General features: G+C 45.6%; 1 protein-coding gene across 1 annotated transcript in view; it reads right to left on the reverse strand.

Annotated features, from left to right (window-relative positions):
* TBC1D2 (TBC1 domain family, member 2) overlaps positions 1–23,423 on the reverse strand; it is a 61,105-nt gene that overhangs the window by 15,429 nt on the left and 22,253 nt on the right. The window contains exons 4-6 of the mRNA XM_006886966.1: positions 16,576–16,709; positions 14,564–14,760; positions 3,919–4,335 (exon numbers count right to left, since the gene is read on the reverse strand). Coding sequence (XP_006887028.1) covers positions 3,919–4,335; positions 14,564–14,760; positions 16,576–16,709 — 748 coding nt within the window. The remainder of the gene's footprint in view (positions 1–3,918; positions 4,336–14,563; positions 14,761–16,575; positions 16,710–23,423) is intronic.

Raw genomic sequence — 23,423 nt, forward strand, 5'->3', positions numbered from 1 at the left:
GATGCCTGTTTCCCTCCCTGTCCCCACGCATCGTGCTCACGGGGAAGAGCTGTCTTGATGTGGAAGGGGATGGTGGGACTGGTAACGAGCCCCCCATTTACAGAACCAGGACTGATCTTCTATAAACATCAGGATTTCCAGGGCCGCTCCCTCATTCCTATGACAATCTCCCACATTAATGCCTGGAGATTTAAATGCTTACACACAGACAGGGCAGACTCCCTGCACTACCACCAGTAATATTCTTCAAACCCATAATATGTGTCCATTCCCTGCCCCCTACAGAACACAATGTCTCACTTACTGCTCCCAGTAACCCTAAAAGGAATGTCCTCTCACACAGACGAGGTTCCCAAGGGTCAGCACCTGGCACCAGATCACCTAGGACAAGGCAGCGCTGGGATGTGAGCCCAGGGACTTGAGTCTTAAGTCGAGCTCTAGGTACTGCATCTACTGCCTAGACAACCTCAGCTTCTTCCCTACTGGAATCTACCAGATGCCAACACTCTAGTACCCAAGCTTGAAGGCTGTTCATTGTGGTTTCTAGCTGAATGCAAGCAGGAAGGCACAGACCTCAAAGATGGGAGGACAGCAGAGCAGCAGAGGGGCGGGTGGGGCTACTGCTTGGGAAATCCCCTTCCCAGCCCACTTGTTTCCCTACCTGGAGCGCTCCTCTTGGCTCAGGACTGTAGGGAGGAAAAAGAGAGACCTCAGAGAAAAGAAAAGCCACAAGCAGTTGTCAGCTGGGGACCAAAGAAAGAGGAAGACTAGGCCAGGGCAGGAGGAGAGCTGACAGAACATCCCTGGACTAGCCCTTTGGGTACCTGAGAAGGAGGCAGATGACAAGGCCAGGGCGGAAGAGAGCTTTCTGATGGAACATTCCTGAACTACCCCTGGTGCTGGGGGGTGGCGGAGAGGGGAGGGGGAAGCAGAGCAGGAAGCCGTGGTTCTCCCCGTGGCCCCACTGCTCATGAGGGGGACCCTCTGTCAGTCCTTTCCCTCTGCATCTGGCAGTCCTTATCTGTAAACACAGGGCAAACCAGAGGAACAGTTTTCCCAGCTCTGATTGTCAAGAGGTGAGTGAGTCTATTCTCAAGAGGGCTTTTCCTTACAGCTAGGTGTCCTCACTCACGGGACAAGTGTTATTGTTGTATTGTGTACCAGTGAGTCACAACTGACTCATAGCTGACCCTCCTGTGGATTTTCAGAGGTAGTTTAACCGCATGGGAGGAGATTGGCCATCCTTCTCCCTATGGCGCAGCTAGTGAATTCAAACCATGTGCCTTTGGGATGGCAGCACAGCTCCTTACCACTAAGCCACCAGAACTCATGGGGTAAGTCGGCAACACAAACTTCCCAAATCTAGAAACATTGGATTTCTGGCGGGTTCCTGCTTATACTAGGTTAACAGTGAAAGGTCAGTGGTTTGAACACATTCAGCAGAGACGCAGAAGAGAGGCCAAGTGAGCTGCTTCCATAAAGAATCAACTCCACTCATGTCTTGGATAAAGTGTAACCGGGTCCTCCTTAGAGGCAAGGATGGTGAAGCCTCCTCTCACATATTTTGGGCACCTTGCTAGGAGGGACCAGTGCTTGGAAAAGGGTATTTTGCTGGGAAAGGTGAAGGGTTAGTATAAGAGAGGAAGCTTCCAGGTAGCTGGACTGCCACAGTGACTGTAACAGTGGGCTCTGGTGTATCAGAGTCGGTGAGGAAGGCACAGGGTAGGGCAGGGCTCGGATCCCTTGTGCATAGGGCTGCTACAGTTGCAGTGGATTCAATGGCAGCAGCACTGCCGTTCAGTTGGAAATGACTCCTCGCTGGCTCTTCGGAGGGTTTCTGAGGCTGTCAATCACAAGGAAGGAGACTGAGTCCTTCTTCCTTCTTTGGCTGGTGGATTCTAAGTGCCAGAGAAGCACTGTCCTTGGGTTAACAGTACAGCCCCCTATGGACTACCCCACCAGACTCCAGCCACGAAGGCCCTACGGAGCCGCTGGACTCAGTAACCCCTGGTGGGCAGAGCCAGAACAAACCTGACAGCCACACATTTGGGGTGTTTTTTTTTGGGGGGGAGGTTTAATTTTTTTCCCCCCTAGATCAGAAAACTAAAGGCTGAAAAAAATAACTCAGCACATGCAACCATTTGTATGTAGCACAAAACACTGGGAGTCCAGGGATTATCTACAAATGTGAATCTGGCTACTGTGACTCAGATGTCCAGAGTCCATTAATATTAGGATTCACCAATAAATTTAAATTTCTGAATGTAAATTCACACTTCAGCACAGAAGCTCTGATTAATTACAATCTCTAAGCAGTCTGGAAGCATCTAGTTAAACCTTCCCTGATCCTGTGCTGCTCTACTGGATGTTGAACAGTGGACAACAGTAGAAATAAAGAGGAAAACCATCAGCTAGGGTGTTTTAGGAAAGAAATCTGATGGACGCGGCTTTTTTTTTACTGCTTCAAGAAGGAAACAAAGGAGGTTTCTAGCTATTGAAAATAACAATTATACATAATAAATTTAACAGCACTGTAACAATTATAATACCTCCAAATATTGAAATAGACAGAACAGCAATATATCTAAATTATGTCTGTCAAAACTTTTAGGATCAAATATAGCTATTTAAACAGGAAAATATTAAGTGACCAGTTAACTCCACTGAAGTATTAAGGGCAATTAGGTAGTATGACTTGATAGCCCCTAACAACAATAACAACACACTCAAACAAAACGGAATAACACACACCTCCTAATTTCAGACTAAATAAGGAGAAAGAAATTCAGAGAGTATTTTATGGTTTTCAGAATCTGTTAAAAGAAAAGGGGATAGAATTTGGGTTTTATTTTATATTCTATATCATTCTAATAATTCTGTGAGAATAAAAATCTAGCTGATTTCATAAAAAGGTGAGATAAGCCACCCTAGGTCACATAGCTAGCACCAGGTCAGGATTCAAACCCAAGCCTTAGTTCAAAGCCTCGTGTGCCATGACCATGGTACTGCATTGCTCACTGGTTTCTCAAAGCTTCCTGCTTCCTTCTTCCATGTCCACAGTGGTTCTCGGATACAGCAGCGCGAGCGTTCCTATGGTTACGTGTACATCAATTTGTGTGGTTGTGAAAGGCAGAGCCCAGGTAAAGACTTCTCCTGGTTAGGAAGCTGCTGCCAGCCACAGTGGGGCCCATGACTATCCGCCTACGGCTTTGGCAGGGAGGAATCCAGGAGGGAAGAAGAGAAGGAAGGGCGGGACAGGGAAGGTAGCAGAAGCTTGGAGGGACAGAGAGGTGGGGAGACAGCACAGCAGACCAGCCGGTCAGCACTCCGACCCCACTCCAGCTCCCCCATTCCTTAACAAATGACCCTGGGAATACTACCTAACTTTTCTCAGCTCAGGTGTTTTTGTGTGTGAACTGGGGACCATAAAAGTGACAGCTATAGGGGGTGGTCTGAATGAGGATTAAATGACATGACACAAACGAGTCACTTAGGACAGGAGTTGGCACACAGCGATCCATCTCAGAACAGGAGCAATGGTGATGCCTGTTAGTAGCCACCAGCCAGCCACCTCCTGTGCTGTGCGCAGCCCTGCAGGGAGGACTGACCGACAGCCACAGGTTCCTGAGGGCAGCAGGGTGGCACTCACGGAGGCCGAGCAGGCCCAGTCCAGGCTTAGCTATTCCAGAGTCCAGAATCTTGTGTCCTTTTATCTCTGATTTGAATATTGATAGACTTTCAGTTTTTCAGCCCAAGGCATCATGAAAACGTTTAGTTATGCTGGGAACTCTGGTTGAGAAAGTGAAGAACAGTATGGCCATATTTCTGCTAACAATTATTTCAAGTGAATATTCCAGAATGAAGGGTTATCTGGAGACCAGGGAGAGAGCTGGCAGGGCCTGGAGAGAGGGGACCTACCTTTAGGTGCTCCATCTTCTCCTGCTGGCTCAGCACGTCCCTGTCGGCTGCATCTGAGGGTGCAGGGGGCTGGCTGGGAGGGTTCATGAAGTCCCGGGTGACCTCCTCGGACAGCTTGCAGATGACCTGCTGCTTGGCCTGGTTCTTGTCCAGGAGCAGCTTCACCTGCTGCTGCAGCTCCTGCATGTGCTGCCGCAGCTCCTGCGTCTGCTGCTCCCGCAGGCTCGCCGTCTGCGCCAGGCTCTCGCGCTCCTGCTCCAGGGCCTTCACACGGCTGCTCAGCTCCGCGATCTGCCGCACCTTGTGCCGCACCAGCTCCAGCCGGTCCTTGTCCCCAGCCGCCATCAGGTAGGCGCTGGAGGCCCTCTTCTCTTGCTGGGCAGCCTCCAGTGTCTTGTGCAGAATCTTCACCAGCTCCTGGGTGGGCAGAGAGAGGTGCCTTGTGAATTCAGGGAGGGATCTCTTAGGTGCCACAGGTGGGCCGTACATGACCACCAGTTATATCAAAACAACTGGAGGTGCAGTCAGTGTCACCGCTCCTTGGGGATCTCATCACGAGACCCACTTTCTATTTAAAAGTGTTTTCAGTCAGACACAGAGTCCCCCAGCTAAAGACTACACTTCCAATTTCATCTTCTGCCTAATGGGATATGAGAAGTAACAGGGACAAATTCTGTCATACCTTTATAACCTGCCAGCGACATGGCCCTGCCTTCCTTCCTGCTGGCTGAAAACGGCAAGGATCCAACAGGGACCCACCAGCAGGGTGCTTCACCCACTCAGAGCTGCTCACTGACCTCTGGACTTGTCGCTGTGTAAGGGAAATAAACTCCTAACTTGTGTCACGACACAGCCTTTGAGGCTTCTAGTTACAGCAGATTAGTTCCATTTTAGAGATGAGCACATTGAGGCCAGCAGAGCAGAGTGGAACTGAATCCTCAACCTTCCTGATGCAACGCCTGCACTTGGTCAGTAATAAAGCCAGGATGGCGTTCAAGTAGCTCAGGTGTACCGCTCTTTCCTCTGACTTCTGTGGGAAATGGTACTAATGGCCCTCTGCACGACTTCCTGCCAAGCCTAGACCACATCTCAGTCGTTCCAACATAGGACCCAAGCTGTCATTATCAAGTGAGTTGAGATGGCATTGCTGTGTTATTGTTAAGTGCCATCAAGCTGTCTACGACTCAGCAGCCCTATGGATCTGAACCTTGCCCTGTCCTGTACCATCCTCATCCTTTCTGTCATACTGATGACATTAGAGAGGGGGAAGTGCTAATGCCCACACTAAGGCATATCCAGAAAGCCTTATTTAATCCATTTGTGCCCAGTGCGCCAGGCTATGCTTACACGGCTGGTGTCAGGACGTGTTCAGAGTCCTACAGCAAAGCCCTTAGCAAAGTCATACAGCTCTCCTGAAGTGTAGCCGCGTCATTTTTAAAAGAACTGAACTGCTGTGGCCTAGGCTGGAGAGGTTCATCTGAGAGGTCCTACTTCCGGTGGTCCTGGTAATACACCAGCTTCCCTTCTCATTCTGGTCAAGAGCAGAGAGCCTAGGGAGCCAAACCTTGAGCTTCCAGGTGGATCAAGTGCCTTTGTGGAAGAATAAATCAAGGTCTGTTGCTTAACTCCTCAGGCCTTGAGGAGTCTTGCTTCAAAGAAGGGGCATGGCTTTAATCAGGATAAAGACACCTAAGGTCAGACTATCAAAAGATGGGCAGCCTGTGGGCCAGCCCCACATGTACCTCAGCCCTGGCTATTAATCCCAGAGGCAGGGCCTTCTACTCAACTGTGGAGGTCTATGCCAGCTAGTATCTCATGATATCTGGAAGAATAAGTCAATTGTACCCACCCCAGAGTATTTAAAGAAACAGTTCCGTTGGAAAAGTTATTTGAACAATTCCAAAAGAAATGCCAAAGGTCATGACTAGAATACATGATTACATTTCCTTTAATACTTTAGAACTAGTGCCAGGTTTTTCTTTACTTTCTTTCTTTTTTAAAAAAAAATTATTTCTTTTTAATTTTGCATACCATCAAATTGGATCCAACAGGAGGAGTTTGCTCCTCCTTCTCCAGTGGAGCATCTGGTGGATTCGAACTGTGCACCTTTGGGAGTACAATGCAGCTTCTTGCCACTAGGCCACCAGTGCTCTGACCGGGTTTCTTTTGTTCATTCATTCTCTCATCGATGCATCTAATCTTCATCAGAGCAGCAGTGGTGGCCTAGAGGTAAGGAGTTGAGTTGCCAACCTAAAGGTACACAGTTTGAATCCACCAGTTGCTCCTTGGGAGAAAGCTGGGAAATCTTCTCCCCTGTGCTTTACAGCCTCTGTAAACATGCTGGCCAGTCAGCTATGAATCTCTTCCAACTTGATGACACCAGTTATGAGCATCCAGTTAGTGTCAGGTTCCTGCCTCCAGGCATCAAAAAAGTAGGTGAGAGGGAAGGTGAACTCCTGCAAATAGGCAGCAGTGTGCAGTAGAAGGGAACCAAGGGGGATTGTGGGAGCCCAGAGCAGGGAGACCTCTGCCTTGTGTGGGATTAGGGAGATAGGCACATTCTACAGGGAGGTGAGCAGTTTAAACTGAGCCTTACAGAGAAGAGGCCAGAGATGGTCAGGTATAGGAAAGAGGTAAGAGTGAGAGGTGAGACATGAGGACTTGACAGGGTGCTGGAGCAAAGGGAGAAAGAAAGATCAAATGGGCAATAGTGAAGTCCCTGGGTGTGGCTGGAAGGTGGGGTGGGGAAAGGCTGAAGCCAAAATGGAATGCTTGGAATGAAAAGGTCAGCTTCTCAGGCTCAGCAGAGAGAGATTAACATTCCAGGGGCTCCAGGATAGTCAAGATAACTAAGTTTAGAGGTTTTTTTCTGGTTCAGCCAAGATGTGGAGATTAATCTGGGTGACTGCCTTTTCCTGGGGAAATAACTTATGGACACCACTGTTCAGACTTGCCTTGGATCAGACACGTATGATGCCTTCAAACCATGAAGGAAGCACCCACTTCATTACATCAAACTGTCTTCCCACTCCACCCCTGGACTTCAAAATCCCAGACCAAGGGATTCAGGAGCCTCTCCCCTACTCCAGAAACCCTGCTCCATAATGGGACAGGTTAACAGGGCCAGGAAGAAGAGGTGGAGCCCAGTGGGACAGGAAAATGAGGAGCTGGGAACGAGTGCTGGATTTGTAACCCAGAGCTTGCAAAAGCTTTTCGGACCTTTTGGCCTAATCACTTTGCTGTTGTTACCGTCACTGAAGCTCAAGAAAGGAGAAGGACTAAAAAAAAAAAAAAAAAGAAAGGAGAAGGACTAAAAGGACCACGATCAACCCCTGTTTGTGAGAAAGCTGTGTCTCGAACAGCTTCAGGACCCTTTCATCCTGTCAAGTAGTTACGGATTTGACAATAAAATGCTTCCTGCAATAGCTTTAAAAAATGGAAATAGTTGCACATCTATTCCTTACCAATAGTGATTAAGATTGCACATTATTTAAACAGTAAAAAAAGTCTCCTATCTGACTATCTTATGCATTGATGAGGCAGCGGGCATAGGGGCAAGAGTTTCGGAGCACAGTCTCCCTCCACCAGGGTTCTGGGAGCCTTGGGAGAGCTGGGCTGAGCCTCCTGTAGACCTCCGTCACGTCACAGAGCAGACTTTATCCAGTATCGTCTCCTTCAAGTCTCCCTACAGAGTCACAATCCAAAACTGAACTCAGCACCGTGATAAGCACATTGGTAAATCTTAGCTGCTATTATTTTATGATCACATTTTCAAAATAAAAAAAAACAAAACCAAAAAACCCAAAACACTAAAGAGAACAAATGGATGATCTGGAAGTACGCAGTTGGTGGGGGGAACCCTCCATTCCCCCATACCACCAACTTTCACATAACCACCTGGTCTTTGGAACCTAGCCCTGTTGATAAGAAAGAAATGGGTGCATTGGTTTTTTCTGATCATAAAAAGCCTCATGCTTCTTACAAACAAATTTGACTTCATGAAAGAATAAAGAACTGGACTCAGAAATAAAAAAAAGAAGAACTCACTCTGAATTTCTCAATCTATAAAATCAAGCCATGAGTTATAATACTGAAAGATGCTATAGGCAACATTTTCAATGATCCAGGAAGTATCAAAAGATGGAAGGAATACACAGTCACTGTACCAAAAAGAAATAGCTGACAAAGAATCTTTTTAGGAAGTAGCATATGATCAAGAACCAATGATAATATAGGTGGAAATTCAAGCTTTTGTTGTTTTTGTTATGTGTCGTCGAGTCGCCTACGACTCATAGCGACCCTATGTACAACAGCCCTAAATTCCACTCTGTCCTGTGCCAATCACACCGTCTCTGACACTCCCATCCCAATTATCCCAGTCACTGAATCAATCCACCTCATAGAGGGCCTTCCTCTCCTGCGCTGTCCCTCCAAGCTACTCTGAAAAAACTGGCAAAAAATAAGTCCCCAGGAATTGATGGAATACCAATTGACATATTTCAACAAAGCGATGCAACCCTGAATGTGTTGACCACGTTGCACCAAGAAATCTGGGGGACAGTTACCTGACCAATTGACTGGAAGAGATCCGTCTTTATTCCCATTCCCACCCCCTGCTTAAAAAAGTGACCAAATAGAATGTAGACATTGTTGAACAATATCACTAATATCACATGCAAACAAAATCTTGCTGAAGATTAGCCAAAAATTACCAGAACAGTACATGGACAGAGAATTGCCAGAAATATAAGTTGGATTTAGAAGAGACCGTAGGGATATAATTGCTGATTTCAGATGGATCTTGGCTGAAAGCAGAGAGTACAACAAGGCAGAGGATATCTATTTGTATTTTATCAGCTATGCAAAGGCATTTGACTGCATGGATCATAAGAAATTGCAACAGACATTGAGACCAATGGGAATCCCAGAACATTTGATTGTGCTCATGCAAAACCTATATGTAGACCAAGAAGCTGTTGTCTGGACAGAGCAAGGGAACACTGCACCATTCAAAATAAAAAAAGAAGTGCATCAGGTATGTATCCTTTCTGTACAACTTTTCAATCTATATGATATACAGATTATTTGTGAGGCTGGACTTTATGAAGAAGAATGTGGCATCAGGACTGGAAGAAGACTCATCAAAAAACTGCATTATGCAGATGATGCAACCTTGCTTGCTGAAACGGAGGAAGACTTGAAGTGTTTGCTGCAGAAGATAAAGGAATGTAGTCTTTAATATGGATTGCATCTTCACATCAAGAAAAGGGCCCTACCCCCAGGTCAAGAGGCAGCATCATGATAGAGAGGTAAAAGATTGAAGTTGTTAATGATTTCATCTTGCTCAGATCCACAATCAACATTCTTGGCATGAGCAGTCAGGAAATCAAAAGACAAGTTGTATGGAAAAATCTGCCATCAAGGACCTCTTCAGAGTGCAACAGAACAACAATGTCAGTCTAGACACTAAGGTGCACCTGCCTGATCTAGGCCATGTTCTTCTCAATTTTTTGCTCTGCATCTGAGAGCTAGACCACAATTAAGGATGAATAAGAGGAATAGATGTCTTTGAGTTATGGTGCTGAACATACCATGGACTGTCAAGAAAACAAATAGGTCTGTCCTGGAGAAGATGAAACCAGGTTGCTCTTTGGAGCAAAGATTTTGAAACTGTCTCACACACTTTGAGCATGTTGTCAAGAGGGGTCAGTCCTTGGAGAAGGATGTCCTGCTTGGAAGGGTGGGTCAGTGCAAGAGAGGAAGACCTTGGATCAGATGGATTGACACCAGGACTGTAACAATGGGGTCAAGTGTGTCAGAGATGGTGAGGTTGGCCCAGGATAGGGCAAGGTTCAGAGCCATTGTTTGTGGGGTCGGTAAGAGTCTTAGTAGACTCAACAGAATATAACACAAAGCTGTAGAAGTAGTACTAAGCTTTTGATAGGTATTCTTAGAGACTTTTAAAAAAATGCATGTAGAATAGACATAGACTTTCTCAGCATAGCTCAAAAAAATCTTTATTGTTTTAAAAGAAAGTGGGGGGAGCTCTGGTGGCCTAGTAGCAAGGAACTGCAACTACAATCCCAGAGGCGCACGGTTCGAATCCACCAGATGCTCTGCCGGGGAAGGAGGGACAATCTCCTCCTGTACCAGTCAGATCTGATTTGACGGTACATGCACACAAAAATAAATAAATAAATAAAAAAAGAAAGCAGGTTGACACCTTTGCTAGGACTCCGGTAGGGGGAGACGAACAGAAGCCCAATGGCATGGGGATGCTTTGTGCCATCTCTGTCTAATCAGCTGGAGTCTTATTCCATGCTACGCAGGCAGTGTTAGAAGCTGCCTATACTTCTGTGCCTACGCCATAAAACAAAATAATCTACTGCCATCCAGTGGGATCTGACCCATAGTGACTCACCATTGAGTTTCCAAGGTTGTAAGTCTTTATGGGATAAGACTGCCCATCCTTCCTGCCTTGAAGCATCTACTGGAGTTGAACTTGTAACCTTTTGTTTAGCACCCCAATTCACTATATCATCAGGGCTTGTATAGCACATATTGTTGTTGTTAAGTGCTGTTGACTTGGAACAGATTCACAGCAGACGCTCCAGCGGGTTTTCAAAGGCAGTAAATCACAGAGGAGAATGCCCTCCTCCTGTGGAACAGCTGGTGAATTTAACTGTGTGCCTTTGAGCTGGCAGCTTGGCCCTGCATCACTAGGTCATGAGAGCTCTCCTCATAAAATATATACCCACTCAAAACTCATTGCCATCAAGTCAGACCTGACTCCTGGCTGTCTCTTTACTGAGTTTTTGAGGCTGTAAATGGCACAGGAAGAGACTACCCATAGTTCTCCCTTGGAGTGCTGGTGGATTTGAACCACTAGCGAGATAGAGTTTTTGGTTAGTGGTGCAATGCACCATACCCAGATGTTTTAAAAAGTTAGGAGAGCTTGCCAGACATTGCATTTCGATGTTTCTTTTACCTTTATGTTATGTTAATTCATCTCTCTAGTCAACAGTGGAACAGCTGGAGTATTCTGTGGATGAATGCACCAATTCCTAAATCAGCCCCCTCATGATGATCATTTGTGTTGCTTCCAATTCCCACAATTACAATCAATACCTTAAGATCAACTCTTAGGAAAGGAATATATGGTTAGGCATTATGTGTATGATAACAATTTGGAACAAGAGGTGCATTGCAAAGTGGGCTGGGATGGAGAGGAAAATGTGCAACAATGAATGAATAAAAATATAAAATAGATAAGAAAATGATAGAACATTGAAAAACAAAAAGAGATCAATCATAGACGTGAAAGAACTGATCAAGGGATAGTTTCAAGATTTCTTTTCTTTTCCCAAGAAAGGCACTCAAATCATAGTTTGGCCCATCTTACACTTTGATAACTTGTCATAAATTGTCATTTTTTTTAAATGTAGAAGTCATTAAATTATCTTTCAAAAAAGAATCCTTTCTTTTATTAAAGAGTTGATACCTTTACCACTAACTAAAAATCAGGGTGGACGAGCCCAAGGCAGGCTAGACCGTGAGCCCCAGGCCAGGAGTCCAACGTTTCTGCTACTGACAGCTGAGAGCTCGCTGGGCACAGGTGACAGATGCTGGCTGTGCAGTCACAGAGGCCTCAGTTCCCATTCCAGACCCACCATGAGAATGGGTGGACTCGAGCAGGGACTGCACTGCTCCTTAGCATTCTCATTTGTAAAGCAGAGAGAATGACTTGTACGCCTTGCCGAGTTACCATGAGGGCAAGAGAGACTGTGCCAATGCCCTACCCTCCCTCCCATCACCTGGACTATGGGAAGCATGTTCGTAAGTCTTAGCAGGACTTCTAGAGGAAATAAGAGGCCACACACTCACACACTGCCCTACCATGCTTCCTAAACAACTAGGTGTCATGACCACATAACCTTGAGGGAGCCAAGGTAGCCGCAGAGGGCCCCAGGGAGGTCCCTTGAAGGGATTTATCATTCTTAGCAGTCAACAGATGGGCAACGTCACCACAGACAACAGTCCTCCATCTGCCAGAGCAGACGGCCTTCAGGCTGGGCCCGATCCTGTTGTCTCTGAGGCATGACTCACCCGGCTAATCAAACACCTGCTGCTGCCTCGGAGGCTGAACTGCCTACAGGCTAGGGAGGTAGGGGCCTGGGGTTGATTCTGGCTTAATTAGTTATCAGAATAGGCCGTGGTTCATAATTACTATGATATGAGGGAGACCAAGGGAAGGTGTTTCATAGAGCAGTTGCTGTGCTTTGTCTAACACTGGGCTAAGCTGTGGAGACCATGAAGAAGGCAGCCTGGCTGTGCTAAGAGCCCCAGACCTGGAGAAGGAGGGTCCAGTGCTGGCTCTTCCAGCTGTGTGACCTTAGGCAAGTCATTCACCTTCTCAGAGACTCTAGCTTATCATGAGGGAAAGAGCCAAGGCGCTAGGGCAGATGCAGCCTGAACACTGCCTCCTCCCCTGGGCACTGCACACGGTGGGTAGGCAGAACCTTGCTTTCATCTTCAGGAAATGGAGGATGGTGACTTTTGGGAGGATGAGAGAGAATACGTGGGAAGCCCCCGCACAGCGCTGGGAATACACTGACTTGTCTCAGCGGTTATGTGTGCTCATGCCCGTTTGCCTACTGGGCCATTACTGACCCCCAAAGGCAGGGATTTGGTCTCAATCTACTCTGCAGTCTGGGGCACTGGTGGTTCCGTGGCAGAACTCTCACCTTCATGTGGGCTGCTACTGAGTGGTCACAATCTTGGAAAGTCAAGGGTTTCCAGGGAAATCTGGAGTTCCCATCAGTTAGAATTGAAGGCAACTAATAATAGTTCAGAAGTACTACAAGGCACCAATCTTGGCATTTAGGGTAACAACAGTGCTCACTTAACCACCTTTTTCAGGTTAAGGAGAGCTTCTCTGCAGAGCTGCAGACGTGTCCACACAATCTTCACTATTACTGAGGCAGCCCCTTAGAATTATTTGAATAACTGAATAATAATTTAAAGATTTTCTACAATGCTAGTATATTTCTTCTTGTAATTCCCATAAAGGCAGTTCCTAGGGTAGAATGAGATCTATTCCATGTTTTTCAAAATCTGTAGGTCAACACAAAACCAATTCCCATGAGGTCAGACATATCCTGCACCACTTTCTACTCATCCTAACACCACTTTTACTGCTTAACTAGGTCCAAAATCTGATGTGGTAGCTCACAGAACCATATAGGGGAAGTAAAAAGCCTATAATTTAGGTTAGTAGCAGAATACAGTCAGGACAGCTCCTAAAATGTGCTCACAGATGATTCCTCAGCATTGTGCTTCATGGCTTTAGGCCAGTGTTATAAAGTTCTCAGTCCTGCAAATTATTCTTCTTGTCCAACCCCTAGTTGCCTATAAACTTGGGCAAAGGCTCTTAAAAAAAATAATAAAAAAATCTGTAAGTCAGTCAGAACAGGTGCATAAAGTTCTTCCTTAGCCTTATTTTACTGTAAGAAAGGAGTGCTCTGGTTAAGGCACTGAGCTGCCAACTTTAGTTAGGTTAGTGGTTCAAAGCTAACAGCTGTTCTTTGGAAGAAAAACGAGACATATTGCTTCCAGAAAGATTTAAAGCCTTTCAAACCCTATGCATGGTTTTAGTCTGTCTTACAGGGTCACTGAACGCTGGAACTGACTTGATGGCAGTGGCTTTAGTACAGAAAAAGGTTTTATGACTTTTCAAAAATTTAAAAGCTGCACACACAGCAAGTGCAGATGACTGTGATCAAAAGCTTGTGGTGAGTCGGGGTTGATTCAAATTGTTCCAAAGTGAAGGCAAATTTACGTAACAATAGAACAATAGAGCAGGGGTTCGAACTGGTGATCAGAAATGAGACACGGCATCCTGCCCACCAACTGCAGAATGGATGTGAATCCAGAGACCTGCCCCAAAGACACAGGCTCCTGGGAGCTAACCACACCCCTCCTGAGTCTCCCGTGCGAGAGCTTCAACCCATATATCTTCCCTCTCTGGTTATGGAGACAGTTTGTAAAATTCCAGGCTGTTTCTGTTCCATTTTGTTGGCCATGATAGAACCCGATTAAATGGGCTGGAAGCCCTGCTTAAAGGACAAGCCGGAATTGTTTCTAAGCTGGATGCTCAGACCCCAGGGACTGCCAGTAATGAACTCTACTCTAGGTTAAGCCTAAGTCTTCCCTCCTGTCCCTGTCCCCTGGCTCAGCTCCTGGGGTCACTCAGACCTTATTTGCTTTCTGTCCCGTGACAGTCCTCAGGATCTGTACCCAGTGACTCACCTGTAGGTGAAAGATCCTCAACTACTTTCAGGGGCCCGCACAGACCCTGCAAATAGATCGCTGCTCCTCTAAATATAGCTCTTCAGGAAGGGTCCAAAAGACAGCTATTAAAGTGCGACTCCAGTGACCTGCCTTTGAAAGACTCTGTCTTCTATTCTGAGTGACAGCAGGCCTCCAAGAAATCGACAGCAAAGCATTTCTAACTTTCTGCAGTCCGGCTTTGAAAGACTACAGAAGCATATGCGCGGTTAGACTTACAATATCACATCTCCCTCATCCAAAGGGCTTCAGGGACAGAGGGGTCCATTGGAGCCTGGGGTCTCGAGCCGGGTCTCACCTTCTGAGACTTTAACTCTTCAGTCAGCACCAGCACCTGATGCTGCAAGGCCTCCACCTTCTCCTGGGAGGTTCTGGGGCGCGTAAGCCCTTCGGGAAAGCGTGGGAAGGTGTTATTCTGGCGTTTGGCTTTCTGAATGAGGTTGGTCGTTAGAGAAGACTTGGGCGTGTGCTTTGGAGAGTCTGTTGGCTCTTTCCCTGCTCATAAGGAGAAATGTAAAGGTTATTCACTGATGTCACCCATAACTTTCAAACCTGAATGCATTTCAAAAACACATGAGGGTTCATTAAAAGTCAGATTGTTCAGGTTTTTGAGGAAATGCCAAACTGCCTTCTAGAGTGGTTGTGCCATTTTACGATACCACCAACAATGTATAAGAGTTCCTATCTCGTCACACCACATCTTCTCCAATATTTATTATATGACCCAGCTATTCCACTGCTTGGAATATACCTTGAGAGAATGAGAACTGAAGCACAAACGGAGAATTGTACACCAGTGTTCATAGCAATGTTATTCACCATTGCAAGAACATGAAAACAGTCCATATGCCCAAGCACAATCAAACGAATTTATGAAATTTATGAATTTATGAAATTTGAGAAATTATGGTACATTCACACAATGTAATACTACGCAGCACACAGGAGCAACAATTTTGTAAATTATTACCTAATTTGGGAGTGACCAGAGAGCATTATGCTGAGTGACCCAACTCAGTCCCATAAGGACAAATACTGCATAAGACCATTATTATGTAGAATGAATATGAGTATCTAAGATCCAATGAGGGTGAAGGTGGGAGGAGAGGGGTAATGTTGGGCGGGGAGTTAATCATAGGGTCGCACAATTTTATGGGTAGATGAGGGGAGTGAGGGAAATGGGGAAGATCTGGTGTGAAAAACAACGTATTCGAACTCTGTAAATAACCCTGTTAAAAAGTCAGCTTGCTGGGCCCTATTCCAAGAGCTTTTTGATTCAGTAGGTTGGGACTGGAGAATATGCATTTTTTTAAGAAGTTCCTAGGTGATGCTCATGCTGTGTTTTTTTTTTTTTTAGGGATTGCTTTGAAAACAACACAGTGATATAAACTATATTTACACTGTGTGGTCAGCCCATAGCCACAGTGTGGAGAAAAACAAGTAATTTAGCTCATCCTCTAAACCATGTCTGTCTTCTGCCCGAGGATCTTGACCATCTCCTCAGACACAAGCCCTGGTTTCTTATTTCAGGATCCCACAAGGATTCTGAGGCTCCGTCTAACATACTTTGGACATGTTGTGAGGAGAGACCGGTCCTTAGAGAAGGACATCATGCTTGGGAGGGTGGAGGGACAGCACAGGAGAGCAAGGCCCTCTATGAGGTGGATTGATTCAGTGACTGGGATAATTGGGATGGGAGTGTCAGAGACAGTGTGATTGGCACAGGACAGAGCAGAGTTTAGGGCTGTTGTACATAGGGTCGCTATGAGTCGCAAGCGACTCGACGGCACATAACAACAACAACAACAACAACCTTTATCTGCTGTGTGATTTCAAAAGCACTCGGATCCACTTCTTACTAGGAACATGGAATACTGGTACTCCTCATTCTTCTATCCAAGCAGTGGCTCAAACTCTTTTAATGATTCTTTTCAAAGGTTAAGTTAGGAGCTATATTCCCACAGCTGATGGCCTCAAGGCTACATAGTCCTTTTGTTCCTTTCAGAGGAAGATGCAGCTAATCATGGTTTATGGGCTGAGTCTAACTTGCAGGCTGATTTTAGAAATAAAGTTCATGGGAATGAAAGAGAGAGGAAGAGAAAGGAAGAAGGGGGGGAAGAAAAAAGCAAGAGAGATCCCCTTTCAACTTTAAAACCACTGCTACTTCATGCTGGGGAAGTGACCTGGGGATTTTGTCTTTGACACACAAATGTAAAAATGCTGGTTGGCAGGAGGATTTATCAAGAGGAAGAGTTTGCTCTCTGGGGGTCTATAATCTCTGAATACAGCTGAGAGCTGGGGAAGGCTTACCTGGGGGGTTGGAATCAGGGAGCAGGGGTGATTCCTCCTTCTGAGGCTCCCCGTTCTGTGATGAATCTTCTTCTGAAGGTACAGGGCTTGATCCTTGGGCTTGCTTGTTGGAACGGATGTTAAACATGGTGTTTCTGAAAGAAAAACGAGTATGAGGCTGGCTGCGAAGTCAATGCTGTGGGCAGGCAGCCCTGACGTCCTCCCCTCTCTGCTGCCATTGCTGGAGCTCAGGGCCCTCCCCATGCCCGGCCTGATCTTTTGGGCTGCAGCCACCCAGAGGGATGCATGCACATCTTTAGCTCTCCCAATTCCCCTTGCTTTGTTTGTGTTTTGGGTTTTTTTCCCCCTCACCACAGTCACTACTTTCTACATACTATATTGTTAATTAGCATTACAAGCTTGACCCCTGCGCTCCCCAGAGCTACTGCTAGAGTAAAATGTCCTAAGGGCAGGGATTTTGCCTGTTTCATTCACCAGTGCCTCTTGATTATCTAAAACAGAGCCTGGCAGATGTTGTGTGCCATCACTGTCAGTTCTCACTCAACTGACCCTCCAGGACAGAGAAGAAGGGCCTCACAGGGTTCTCCCAGCTGCACTCTTCAAAGGAGGAGATCACCAAGCCTGTGGAAGTGTCAACATGGACGCTTTGAAGCACTTTTGAATGGACTGGCCAAGTTAACTTTCCTGAAGCCTTCATCTAATCTTATAACTACCTGAGCTGAAACATCCTAGCTCAAACACTGTCAGTAGCTCCCGACTTCTGCTGAGAGAAGTCCCCAAAATCTCTCCTCAGCATTCTTCTCTCCTTGCTATCTTTCCCAAGGCAAATCTGTGCTCTTTGAAGCCTTTACCAGCCATCTCTCAGCCTCTAAGGGGCTTTCCAGATGTCATGTCCAGGCCATGTGGTAGGCGAGTATTTGTGTAGCTGAAGTCTGTTCATGGTGTCATTTAAGATCTGGGCTCTAACCTACCTGCATCTGTGTTGACACCTGGCACTAGTATGTAGGTGTCCAGAGCACAGGCTGATACATAGTTAGTTTTTAGCGACCAGCTAGACGGCAATAGAGATTGGCCTAGGACCACTGACCACGGTGACATTCATAATGACTTAGAAGAACAGACAACCCAACTGAGCTTATTTTTCTTTGCAAATGAGATGAAAGTAGGCAAATTCCAAAATTAGTAACAGGGATGAGAAAAATGATTGAGTCCAATAGGTCAGTGTTTCCAAAACTCCAGGTGTGATTCCTAGTGACCAAAGTGGCTTTAGTATCAGGATCAACATTTAAAAGACAAAATAGAAAAGATCAGAGTACACCCCACTTAATAAAGGTTGTCAGCATTCTGTGAATTTCATATGTGTGTATTGGCTGATCTGTAATATACCAAGTATTCTGTTCAATGGGTCACATGAAAGCAATTTGAAAAATGCTGCACCAAGAGAGTTGGTACAAATGGTCTGTACTTAACCACTAGTCAAGAAGTTGGCAGTTCAAACCTTTCCAGTGTCACCATGGAAGAAAGGCCTGATGGTCTACTTCTGTAAAGATTACAACCAAGAAAATGCCGTGGGCCTCAGCTTTACTCTGTACCACGTAAGGCTGCCATGAGATGGCACTGGCTTAACAGCTATGGGGTTTATTTTTCCAAACAGCATTTGCTTTCACAGTTGTAATGTTGTTATTGGGCGACACTGAAGCAGTAAACGAAGCACTAACAGCCATCCATAGGACAGAGCAGAGCCCCCACAGGGTTTTCTAGTTTGTAATCTGGACAGGAACAGATTGTTGGGTTTTTCCTTCTGCAGAACTGCTAGGTAGGTTTGAACTGCCAATGTTTCAGTAAAGTACTCAGCCATTTATACCACTGTTGCTGTTGTGTACCCTCGAGTCGGAACTCACCCATAGCTGACCCTCCAGTGGGTGCTCAGAGGCAGTTTAGCGCAGGGGAGGAGACCGCCCATCTCCCATCCTTCTCCCAGATTTATACCACTAGGACTCCTCAAAGGACGGCAGCAGCATGAGCCATAAAGAGGAGGACATGGGAGCCCGCACACCTGTGATGGAGTCCTCACTTTAATCTCTATCCTCTAGAATCACAGTGAACACATTACTCCGAAAAATCCTCATTCCACAAAGGCCTAAAAGCTGGGTAAATATAAATCATACTTTTTATTTAAAACAACTAGCTAAATTCCCTGGAACTAAAAAAAGAAAAAAGGGGCTGAAAATCAAGTGGGGAAAAGATGAACTATAGATTCGATTACTGTTCAGCAAATATTCACTCCTTCTCCTTCACCTCTGTGGGAGGAGAGCATTTCCTCTCATCCTGATCAGTGTATGTGGTCCATTGACTAGCTCTGGCCCGCAGGATGTTAGGGCATGTGATTTAAAGACAGGCTTAGAGTGTTCTTACACGTGGGACTTGTTCTCTTTACTATGAAAGACGAGACATGTGGGGCCTCAAGATGCTACCAACAGCTCAAGAGTCAAGACCAGGAGAACCAGGCTTTGACGAGCTAAACTCAGAATGAGTGGGAAGTAAATGTTTCTTTTTTAGATGACACTGAATTGTGGAACTTTTTTTTTTTAAATAGCGTTATTGTGGTGAAAGCTGACTAGTGACATGAGTTTGCTCAGGGATCACCTACTAATACCAGGCACTCAGACCCCTGGTTCCAAGGGAGGAAAGAAAATAAGGTCTTGGGCCCAGATTAAAAAACAAAAAACTTACAAAACCGATATTTCTACACAATTTCGGGAGTCTTGAAAGTCCAAACCTTCTGTGACCATGTGGGTTAAGGGAAACAAATGCCTGTTGAAAAATTCTCAACAGTTGACACTGAGTTGCCTCAGACTCATGACAATCTGTCCAGAACAAGGAAAGGCTTCCTGGTCTGTGTCAGCTTCTTGATTACCAGAATGCCTGAGTTTACATTTCAGGTGAGTGTCAACCTCTCTCATTAGGGAGCTTTTCTTGTTTCTGCTGAAACCTATACTTGGACCAGGAGGCAGTCATCAGAACAGAACAAGGAAACACTACATGGTTCAAAATTGGGAAAAGTTGTACACCAGGGATATGTCCTATCTCCATACCTTTTCAATCTATATGCAGAACAGATTATCCAGGAGGCTGGGTTCTATGAGGAGAAGTGTGGCATCAGGATTGGAGGAAGACTCATCAACAATCTGCATAATGCAGATGACACAATCCTGCTTGCTGAGACTGAGGAGGACCTGAAGCACTTACTGCAGAAGCTCAAGTACTACAGCCTTCAATATGGATTAAGTCTCAATACCAAGAAGACAAAGATTCTCACCACTGGGTAGATTGGCAGCATCATGAAAGATGGTGAAGACATTGAGATTGTTGACAGCTTCAGTTTGCTGGGCTCCACAGTCAACACTCTTGGCACCAGCAACCAGGAAATTAAAAGATGTATTGTGATGGAAAGTCTACTGTTAGAGAGTTCCCCAAAATACTGAAGAACAATGATATCAGTCTGGAAACTAAGGTGCACCTGATACAGGCCATGGTCTTTGGAATCACTTGCTATGCGTCAGAGAGTTGGACAATGACTAGGGAGGATAGAAGGAAAATTGATGCTTTTGAGCTGTGGTGTTGGAGAAGAGTATTGAATATACCATGGACTGCTAAGAGAACAAACAGGTTTGTCCTGGAAAGGGTGAAACTAGGCTGTTCCTTGGAGGCAAGGATTCTGAAGCTTCATCTGACATACTTTGGACATGCTGCAAGGAGGGACCAGACCTTGGAGAGGGACGTCATGCTTGGGAGGGTGGAGGGACAGCGCAGGAGAGGAACACTATCGATGAGATGGATTGATTCAGAGACTGGGGTAATGGGGGTAGGTATGTCAGAGACAGTGAGATTGGCACAGGATAGAGCAGGGTTTAGGGCCATTGTACATAGGGTCGCTGTGAGTCACAGGCAACTCGACAGCACATAACAACAAGAAAAACAATGAATGACTGATCCTGATGATGTGATCAAGTAAGAGGAGAGACCCAACTAATGGAAAAACTAGTGAAATGAAAGAGAGAGCTGAATAAATTATGCAGCATTCAGTAAAGAGGCAGAGTAGAATAAAATAGCCAACTGAGATTGTTAACAGTTTCAGCTTTCTTAGTTCCATCATCAACACTAGTGGCACCAGCAGTGAGGAAATAAAAAACCTAATTGCACTGGGTAAGTCTGCTCTCAGAGACCTCTCTAGAGTGCTGAAGAACAAGGATGTCAGTCTGGAGACCACGGTGCACCTGATGCAGGCCATGATTTTCACAATTACTCGTTATGCATCAGAGAGCTGGATAATAAAGATGACAGAGGAAGAATTGATGCCTTTGAGCTGTGGTGCTGGAGACGAATGTTGAGCATTCCATGGACTGCCTAGAGAACAAAGAGGTCTGTCCTAGAGAGGGTGAAACCAAGTTGCTCCCTGGAGGCAAGGATTTTGAATCTCTGTCTCACACACTTTGGGCCTGTTGCCAGGAAGGATCAGTCCTTGGAGAAGGACATCTTGCTTAGAAGGGTAGAGGATCAGTGAAGGAAAGAAAGATTCTGGAGGAGATGAATTGACACAATAAAATACAGTTTGGTGTGATGGAGACAATGAAACTGGCTCAGGATAGGGCAGGGTTCGGAGCTATTGTGCATAGAGTCACTATGAGATGCAGGTGATTCATGGCACATAACAACAACAACAACTGTTTAATATTTAGACAATTTAAGAAGCATTCAAAATCACCAGACTCACCGGTGTAGAGTTGATCCTGACTCATAGTAATCCACCCTCAGGTCTCCAAGACTGAAAATTTTATGGGAAGAGATTGTTCATCTATCGAGGAGTGGTTGGTGGCTTTGAACTGCCAACCTTTCCATTAGCAGCCCAATGTTTTGCACTATGCCACCAGGGCTTCTTAAAAATTACTAACTAAACAAAAAACACAAAGATGGGTTTCTGAATAAAATTTGTAGTGATACAGTAAAAAAAAAAATTACTAAAAGACTGTTGAAAAATAGATCCTTGGCCCTGTCCTCAGAGGTGTAGTAAGGGATTAAGATTTGTAATGAGCTCCCAGGTTGTAGAGAAACAGGCATTTGTGAGTCTGAATATGGTTATGCTCCTGCTAGCTCACTTCTATTTGCTAGGTGATGTAAGTTATGTAATACCAAGTTATGTAATAATACTTGCCAGGGTGGCCTTAGAGAACTGGGGCATTGGCAACATGCCATCATTGTTCACTAGAAATAGAAACGCTCTGGCCTCCCTTTGTGGGGTATGGAAACTCAGAGGTCTGGCCCTGACCCTATCCGGGGCATTGGCTCAGGAAGCAACCCCTTAATAAACATTACTGTCGTGGAACCGGTAGCTTCCTTTTCAGTTTCTTTCCACTTTGGAGCAAATGTCAAGTTATTAGTCCTGGTTATTTTTCCCAAAACACAGGTGATGCTGATGTAGCCTGTTTTTGGTTTACATATAAGCATCGAGGTCCTAAGATATATCACAGTTCCCAAAGGAGAGAAGATTTAGACAACGTTATGTGAATTGTGTACTCCTTGTTGTTGTTGTTGTCGTGTACCAGTGAGTTGGAACCGACCCATAGCTGACTCTCTGGTGGGTTTTCAGAGGCAGTTAATAACACAGGAGGAGACTGTCCATCCTTCTCCCACGGGGCAACTGGTGGATTTCAACCGCGTGCCTTCAGGATTGCAGTGCAGCTGCTCACAAAAATTAAATTCTCATAGATATATACTCCTAGAATATAAGGGAGCTCTGGTGGCCTAGTGGTAAGGAGTTGCACTGCCAATAATCCAAAGGCAGATGGTTTGAATCCACCATCTGTTCTGTGGGTGAAAGTTGGGAAATCTTTCTGTGAGATGTACAGCCTCTGAACCCTCTGACCAGTCAGTATTAGTCATTCCAACTTGACGGTACATAACAACAGTAGAATATATACTGGGGGCTCTGGTGCTGTAGTCTATAGGAAGTTGCACTGTGCAGCCAAATCTGGCTTCTTTCTGGCAGTTAAGATCCACCAGAAGCTCCACAGGATAGAAACGAGCAATCTTCTCGCATGTGGTTTATGGCCTTGGAAACCTGTTGGAGGGTCAGCTATGAGTTGATTCTGACTTGACAGCAATGAGTGAGTGTGAATACGTACAGGGAGCTCTGGTGACCTAGTCCACAGATGAACCCAAACCCCATGTGTCTCTAGCAGTTCGACTCAACCAGGAGCTCTCAGAGAGAAAGATGGGCAATCTCCTCCCATGCACCTGAAAGTCTTAGAGAACCCATGGAGGCTCAGCTAGGTGTTGGTTCCAACTTGATGGCAAGGAGTTCTGAGACAGTATTTAAAGCTTCTGTCTTCGGTCTCTGTATTTGTGAATGTGATCCTATTCAGAAATAGAATGTTGTTATGTCAGAAGAAGGATGGGCAATCTCCTCTCATGTGATTAACAGCCTCTGGACCTGCTGGAGGGTCAGCTAAGGGTCAGTTTCGACTTGAAGGTACATAACAACAATATATGAGAAAGCTGCTGTTGTTGTTAGGTGATTTCATTGCGACCTTGTGTACAAGAGAATGAATACTGCCTGGTCCTCTGCCCTCCTCACGACTGCAGCTGTGCTGTGATCCTACTGTCTCAGCCATGGTGTTAATGCAATTCGTCCAGGGTCTTCGTCTTCAGTGCTCACCCTCTACCTTTATCTAGGAACTGGTTTTCCTGTTAGTCTTTCTTATTGTCCAGCTTTCTGCTGTTGTTGTTGTTAGGGACCACTGAGTTGACTCTCACTCGTAGTGACCTCTGTGTATGACAGATAGAAACAC

This window comes from Elephantulus edwardii, unplaced genomic scaffold (genome assembly GCF_000299155.1).
Source record: "Elephantulus edwardii isolate Elephantulus edwardi_28Jun2011 unplaced genomic scaffold, EleEdw1.0 scaffold00052, whole genome shotgun sequence".
NCBI classification, from domain to species: domain Eukaryota; kingdom Metazoa; phylum Chordata; class Mammalia; order Macroscelidea; family Macroscelididae; genus Elephantulus; species Elephantulus edwardii.